Source organism: Orycteropus afer, unplaced genomic scaffold (genome assembly GCF_000298275.1).
Source record: "Orycteropus afer afer isolate SDZICR_OR568_19922 unplaced genomic scaffold, OryAfe1.0 scaffold00022, whole genome shotgun sequence".
NCBI classification, from domain to species: domain Eukaryota; kingdom Metazoa; phylum Chordata; class Mammalia; order Tubulidentata; family Orycteropodidae; genus Orycteropus; species Orycteropus afer.
In genome coordinates this window covers 9113429-9122029 of record NW_006921609.1, presented here as the reverse complement: position 1 = coordinate 9122029, position 8601 = coordinate 9113429, and the positions used below count along the sequence as shown (strand labels likewise).

The following is an 8601-nucleotide window of genomic DNA, read 5'->3' as shown; positions in this document are numbered from 1 at the left end:
ATAACATCAAGGACATCATACAGGAAGAAAGCAAAAAGCCATTAAAAAGAAAAGGCCAAAATGGATATAAGAATAGAATCTCAAATTCTTTTAAAGTAGATTATCTAAAGCTAACAAAAAATGATGACTTGAAAGATCTGAATAAAAGATTTCTAAGGATAATTCAAGAAGATAAAGTAAAGTATAATAATGAAATGTGCAAAGAACATGATGTTGTTTATTGGTCCATTTGTGAGGATTTTTGTTTCCACTATGTTTAGGTGTAATCCATTTTGGAGACTGTAGTGTTTGATCTTCATCAGTAAGTGCTTCAAGACCTGTTCAGTTTCAGGGAGCAAAGTTACTATAGTAGAAAAAGGACAAAGAAGATGTACAAAGAAAGTTAGAAAAACAAAAGAGAAGAGTATCCTTGGTATTTCTCAAGCTGAAAGAACTGAAGAAAAAATTCAAGCCTCAAGTTGCAATATTGAAGGATTCTATGGGCATAATATTGAGCAATGCAGGAAGCATCCAGGGAAAATGGAAAAAAAAAACACATAGAGTCACTGTACCAAAAAGTACTGTTTGACACTCATATAATCAAGAACCAATGGTATTGATCTCTAAGCTGCATTGAAGGTACTGGTGAAAAACAAGGTTTTCAACAAACAGATGCAATGGTGCAAGCACTCACTTGTGTGTACCAAGAAATTTGGAAGACAACTACATGGCCAAATGACTGGAAGAAATTGGTATTTGTGACCATTACAAAGAATGATGATCCAGTGGGGTGCAGACATTATTAAGCAATATCATTGATACCATACACAAGTAAATTTGCCAAAGATAATTCAAAAATAGCAGTACATGGATAAGGAACTGCCAGAAATTCAAGCCATATTGAGAAGAAGACATGGAACAAGGGATATCATTGCTGATGTCAGATGATCTTGACTGAGAGCAAAGAATACCAATACCAGAAAGATGTTTACCTGTATTTTATTGACTATACAAAGGCATTTGACTATGTGTACCATAACAAATTATGGGTAACATTGCAAAGAATGTGAAATCCATAACACTTAATTGTGCTCATGTAGAACCTGTACATAGACCAAAAGGCTGTCAATCAAACAAAATAAGGTGATACTGGGTTGTTAAAATCTGGAAAGATGTGAGATACAGTACTTATTTAATCTGTATGCTGAGCAAATAATCCAATAAGCTGGACTATATGAAGAAGAATGTAGCATCAGGTTTGGAGGGAGACTCATTAACAACCAGCACATGCATATGACACAACTTTGCTTCTGAAAATGAAGAGGTCTTGAAGAACCTACTGATGAAAATCAAACACTACAGTCTCCAGCATGGATTACACCTAAACATAATGGAAACAAAAATCCTCACAAATGGACCAATAAACAACATCATGATAAAGGGAGAAAAGATTGAATTTGTTGAGGGAAATCCTAACTTGGATCCACAATCAACATCCATGGAAGCAGCAATCAAGGCATCAAAGGATGTATTTCATTAGGCAATTCTCCTGCAAAAGACCTCTTTAAAGTGTTAGAAAGCAAAGATGTCACTTTGAGGAATAAGGTGCCCCTGACCTAAGCCATGGTATTTTCAACAGTCTCATATGCATGTGAAAGCTGGATAATGGATAAGGAAATCTGAAGAATTGATCCATTTGAATTATGGTGCTGGCAAAGAATATTGAATATGCTGTGGACTGCCAGAAGGATGAACAAATCTGTCTTGAAAGAAGTACAGCCAGAATGCTCCTTAGAAGAAAAGATAGTGAGACTTCATCTCCCATATTTTGGACATGTTATCAAGAGGGACAAGTCCCTGGAGAAGGACATCATGCTTGATAAAGTAAAGCATCAGTGAAAAAGAGGAAGACCCTCAATGAGATGGATTGACACAGCAGCAGCAACAATGGGCTCAAACAGCAATGACTGTGAAAATGGTGCCCGACTGGGCAGCATTTTGACAATTGTCAATAGGGTCATTATTATTCAGAACCACCTGGACGGCACCAAACAACAACTATATATTATATCATAATGCATTATATGGTAGCCTTAACTAAAGGACAGCTATCATCACCATTTTTTCCTGACTGTTTGTTTGTTGTTGATATTATTAATAATAGGAAAAAGTAAAAAAAAAAATCAGAAAATATAACAACTTAAGTTATAGTTTATTCTGATAATTTCCTGTTTTTGTTTTAAATATAAAATGAATACAAGAATCATGTTAGGTTTGATTGTTTTGCGTTTTCTTTATTTCTGAGTTTGATTTTTTTCCAAAAGTATCTTACTCATGTGACAATAGGATTACAGGTGACAACTTTATTCTCCAGGATCCCATTTTATTTTCTGGAACCCTTCAAATGAACCTGGATCCTCTGGACAAGTATTCTGATGATGAGCTGTGGGAAGTGCTGGAATTATGTCACTTAAAAGAGTTTGTGCAGTCCCTTCCCAAGAAGCTGCTGCAGGAGATCTCTGAGGGTGGTGAAAACCTCAGGTAAGCTGCAAAGAGGTAAGCTTGCTGAGGTTATTCATTCCAAACTCCTTGAAACTTGAATTGGCCTCAAGGCAAAATTGCTAGTGAGCCACAAGGAGCCTGTTTGGTCTGTTCAAAGTGCACTGTAGGGAAAAGGACAAGGAATAAAATGGTAGCTGCAGGCTGGGAAATTGCTCGTGTAGAGAAAGAAAGGGGAGGAGTGGGAAGAAGAACAATGCAGTATGAAAAATTACTAATTGAGTCTTGTAAAGTTTCCTACCATAATATCCTTTAAAGTTATTTACAACAAATATAAGGGGCTACTTTTTCTTCATTGCTGGTTAATGTCTTATGATAGTGGCCTTCATGTGAGAAAAGATATGAGGAAAGTGAGCTAGACCCCTTAAGACCCTGCACAACATAATTCCAACTCTTTCTCTAATTACCTTCTCCCTTCCTGTCTCTGTTTCCACACTGGCTTCATGAGTATTCAGGCCAGCTCTTGTCTGTCTCAGGGAGTTTGCATCTGTTATTCACTTTACCTGTAACATGCTTCCTCTGGAAATCTGAATGGTCTTCTTTCCACTTCCTTTTGTTCTTCACTCAAAAGGCAACTTTTCATTGAGACTTCTTTGGAAAGCCCATTTAAAATTCTAATTGCCAGATCCATACTTTATATTCCCCCTTTCCTGGGTGTTTAAATTCTTCTTATTACTATATATAGGTGTGTGTGTGTGTATATATATATATATATTCACAAATGGACCACACACACACATACATATATATATATATGTGTGTAACAATTTTAGTATATTATACATTTAGTATACTAAAAAAACCTTATTATATTCTTGTAGGAGTTTCTAAGTGATGCAGATGGTTAAGCACCTGACTACTAACTGAAAGGCTGACAGTTGGAACCCAACCCACCCAGAGGCATCTCAGAATAAAGCCTTTGCTTTCAGCTATTGAAACCCTGTGGAGCACAGTTCTACTCTGACACTGATGGGATCACCATAAATCAGAATTAACTCAATGCTATATGGCTATTATACTCTTGTACTCTTACTACTGGGCATTTTACTCAGTTATCTTGTTTGCTTTTCTATCTCCTCCATGAGAATATAAGCTCCATGATGACAGAAATTTTGTCTATTTTGTCATTGCTCTGCTTCTGGAACCTGCACAAACGCTTGTCACATAGTAATCACTCAATATATATTTATTGAATAAATGAAAGAAAGAATGAATGAATGTTTGTGAATTAGAAAAAGAATGATATAAAAGAATACAGTCAGAGTTTTGGAATACTGAAAGTGTAACCATAAGTAACTTGTTGAAATTAGTTTACTACTCTTTTTTCCCAGTGTTGGACAACGGCAACTTGTCTGTCTTGCTCGTGCTTTGCTTCGAAAAACAAAAATTCTTATCTTGGATGAGGCAACGGCCTCCATCGATTTGGAGACTGATAACTTTGTGCAGACCACTATCAGGAAGGAGTTCTCTGATTGTACCATCCTGACGATTGCTCACAGACTGCATTCTATCATTGATTCTGACAGGTATGCCTTATTTCTTTTCAGAAATAAAATGTTTCTCACTTAGATACTGGGCATATGAAACATAGCTAACTACTTGCTAGTAATAAAGGATTTCATCTGTACTGAGAGACAAAACATTTTTCATGATGGCATAGAAGATATTTTCCAAAGTAATTAGAGGAAAATTTTATTGCTAAAAGAATAACACTAGAAAACTTGATTTATTTCCTAAGTTAAATAGTAACTATATTTTGTATTGAGATAACCAACTCATAGAGTGATTTCAAACTTATGTTGGCAAGACCAAAAAAGGTGTGATAGAATATTGATTATAGGCTACCTGACCGATTTCTCTTGTTATTGCAGAGTGCTTGTTCTAGACTCTGGGAGGATTAGAGAATTTGATGCACCACAGAACTTGATACAACAAAAAGGGCTTTTCTTTGAAATGATAATGGAAGCTGGAATAGCACAAGACTCAGAGACAAAAAAATAATTTCAACTGTATTTTGATTATACAGGATTTGAAAAAAGAGTATATAAAAAGAGTCACAATAGAGGGCATAGATGCACAGGGGCAGGCCTCTGACTAGAAGTTGGCATAAAGGCCTATATGCCTCATAACTTCCAATCAGCCTGGGTTGCATTGCACTGTACTTTCTCTCTTCTATACATGCCTTCTGGAATACCTACTTTCTCTGCATTGCGTAAAGTGCTCAGAACTGCTTATCCTTTAAGCCATTGACTTCATTTAGGACTAACCTCCTTCACAAAACCTCTCTTTCTCTTTCCCTGCCTCCTAGTCTGCCCGTTTTCTGTGCTCACAATAGCCGCATGTGCATAATTTTAACATGGCAGATACCATACTCTATTTTAATAAATTCTTTTACTTGACTGTCTCCTCCACTAGATAAATGTACTTAAAGAGCCCAGTTTCAATCATCTTTGTATATTGCATTCCTAGCATAGTGCCTTCTGCATAGTTCATACCCAAAAAATGTTTGTAGAATGAACAACTATTTTTGTTAGAGTAGTATTATATAGGTGCTTGTATGCTTATATAATGTGTCTTCACTACTGTACAGTTGATTAAATGATGGAGAAATCATGGAAATAATATTCAGAGATATTCAGCTGCCTTTTGAAAAAGATAATTTTATTTTAATGGAATTTGATGATCTGCTTTATTAAAAATGTAATGTTTTCTTATTTGAGTGAAAAACAACATTTTCTATATAATATTCTTTGTCTGGAACAATCTGAGTGGGTTATTCATTAGATGGTATATGTTCAAGGGAAGATTGTTGATTTATTGTACTGATCATATTTGAAGGCCTTTTTTATTTAGTAGTTTTATGTAATAAAAAGCAGTATTATTTTCTAAATTGCCCTTCCAGTTTCAAGTGTTCAAACTTCAATGGTATTTTCCTTTCAAGATGATTTTAATAAAATATTTTAAAATGTTCTTTAAGGGTCATCAACCATTTCTTTTACCCTTTTCTTTTTCCTTTGCACATGGACAAGTCTTGGCTCATTCCCTCGGTATTTATAAAAAGTCTCCTTAAACTATTAAATCATATATTACCTACAGTCTCCTCCCATTAGAATCTTCTAATGTAGCTTCAAGCATGCTACTTGAAGTTTTGTCCCAACTTTGAAATCTCTGAAGTGCCTACCATTGTGCTCTCTACTAAGTAAACATTGAATAAACATCTGTTAAACTCTACTAAAAAAGGGATCTAGATATATTGTTAACATTATTGAACAGCTGTTTTACCCTCTTGATGCCTACATTTTCATGAATCAATCAGAGTAGTTGTGTAATTTAAAAAATCTAATGGTAAATCGCCTAAGACACTTGACTGCTAATCAGAAGGCTGGCGGTTCAAACCCACCAGCCACTTCTCGGAAGGAAGGTTGGGCAATCTACTTCCAAGGTGATACTGCCTCAGAAACCCAAGGAGAGGTCGCTATGAGTTGGGTCTGACTCGATGGCAAATAACAACAACAACAACAATGATAAATTAACATAGACTTGATAAACTGTGGTACAGTCACACAGTACAACACTATACAGTTATGACAATGAATGTACAACAGTCTCAGGAACAACATGGATGAATCTCACAAACATAATGTTGAGTGAAAGAAGCCAGACACAAAAGAGTAGTATTATATAATTCCATCTGTATAAAAGTAAAACAAAATTAAAAAAGGAAAAACTAATCTGTACAGTTATTAAGTCAAGATACTGGTTACACTTGGTGAGGGGAAAGAATTATTGAAAATGTACACAGGTGGACTTCTGGGATAATGATTATGTTCTGTTTCTTGATCTAAGTATTAGTTCAGTTAGTAAAAATTCAGTGAGCTATATACTTATGATATGTGCAATTTTTATAACATTTAAAGGATAAAAATAAGGCAATAATAAATATGAAAATTAGTAATGACCAAAGTTAATCAAATATAATTTTATTATGTTTTGATAAATTAATATTTAATTTTAATTTCAATTATGTACATCAGGCTTGTTTAGTCATTCAAGTACACTAGAGGCAAAGTGCAGGGTATTAAAAATGATGGATTAAAGAGAGGTAGTTCATTTGAATTGAATAAAAATCATGTTTATTCAATGATTCTAATTTCTGTAAAGATTGTAACTTCAAAATAGATTAAGAAAATAAATTATTATAATTTTAATATCCAGAAATGTTTGTCTTAGCTGACAGAAGCAAAACTCTAAGTAGCATTAAGTGGACTTCTTTCAGAATAATGAGAATATTTATTATTGAAAGCCCAACATGCACTGGGTAATGTGCAAGGCACTCAAATCACTTGTCATTTTCTCTCACAGAGGACTAGAACTAACCTATAATTATCAACTTCATTTTACCAAAAATGATACTAAGATTACAAGAGACTCTTTGCCAGTAAAATGTAGAATACAGGTCCATGTGATTACAAAACTGGTAGTGCTCTTCCCAGTTCTCTGCCAAGATGTCTCATTTTAGCAGAGTCTCTTAAAGACGGGTTGCATGTCAGGAACGAAGAAGAAAGATTTTAAATCATTAGTTTTTCAGGCTTAGTAAATGCAATTAAAACTTCACATATATAATTAGTTTTTAATCCATTTTGTTTAGGTTCAAAAAATGGTTGAATAATAATAGCAGCTTCATACACTTCTATAGATAGCTTTGATATAAAATTTAGTGTTAAGGAGATTAAATATTGTATTTTAATATTAACACATATAATAAATAGCTCTGCCTGATATACAAGGCTTTCCTTTCACAAAAAAAAATCAAGGATACTAAAATGAAATGTAATATAATAGTTGAATTCAGGCTCCAGAAATAGCACCCCTTGTTAAATCTCAGTTTACCTACTTACTAGCTGTGTGAACTTGGGCAAGTTTGCTTACTTTTCTGTGCTGGTTTGGTAGTAATAATTGCACCTGCCTCCTTGAGGGGTTTTGAGAAGTATATCATATTGTTATTGTTGTTTTGACTCATAGCAACCTCATGTACAACAGAGCAAAACAATGCTGGGTCCTACCCCATCCTCATAATCATTGCTGTGCTTGAGTCCATTGTTGCAGCCACTGTGTCAATCCATCTCATTGATGGTCTTCCTCTCTTTTGCTGACTATTTACTTTACCAAGCATGAAGTTCTTCTCCAGGGACTACCCCTCCAAACAGCATGTGAAAAGTATGACAGGCAAAGTCTTGCTGTCCATCTAAGGAATACTCCAGCTGTACTTCCTCCAAGACAGATTTGTTTGTTCTTCTTGCAATTGGTACATTCAATATTCTTCACCAACAAAAAATTCAAATGCGTCAATTCTTCTGAATCTTACTTATTCATTGTCCAACTTTCACAAGCAAATGAGGCTATTGAAGAGACCATGGCTTGGGTGAGGGTCATACTTAGTCTTCAACTTGGCATCTTTGCTCTTTAACACTTCAAAGAAGTTTTCTTGCAGCAGATTTTCCCAATTCAATATATCATTTGATTTCTTGAGTGTTGTTTCCATGGGTGTTGACTGTTGATCCAAGTAAAATGAAATTTTTGACAATTCCAGTCTTTTCTTTATTTATCATGATGTTGCTTATTGGTCCAATTGTAAGGATTTTTGTTTCATGTTGAAGTATAATCCACACTGAAGGCTGTAATCTTTGATCTTCATCAATAAGTGCTTCAAGTCTTCTTCACTTTCTGCAAGCAATGTTGTGTCATTTGCATGAGACAGGTTGTTAATGAGTCTACCTCCAATCCTGATGCTGCCATCTTCTTCATGTAGTTCAAGTTCTCAAATTATTTGCTCAGCATACAAATTGAATAAGTATGGTGAAAAGACACAGCCCTGATGCACACATTTCCTGATTTTAAACCATGCATTATCCTCTTGTTCTGCTTGAATACCAGCCTCTTGATCTGTGTACAGGTTCCCCTTGAACACAATTAAGTGTTCTAGAATTTCTATTCTTCACAATGTTTTTCATAGTTTTTTTTATAATCCATACAGTTGAATGCCTTTGCATAGTCAGTAAAACA

The 8601-nt window shown here is 34.8% G+C and overlaps 1 protein-coding gene across 1 annotated transcript in view; it reads left to right on the top strand.

Moving 5' to 3' along the window:
* The window catches only part of LOC103192009 (multidrug resistance-associated protein 1-like), a 197748-nt gene extending 193209 nt beyond the window's left edge, over positions 1-4539 (top strand). The window contains exons 27-29 of the mRNA XM_007934913.1: positions 2354-2520; positions 3870-4064; positions 4410-4539. Coding sequence (XP_007933104.1) covers positions 2354-2520; positions 3870-4064; positions 4410-4539 — 492 coding nt within the window. The remainder of the gene's footprint in view (positions 1-2353; positions 2521-3869; positions 4065-4409) is intronic.
* Positions 4540-8601: the final 4062 nt, after the last annotated feature.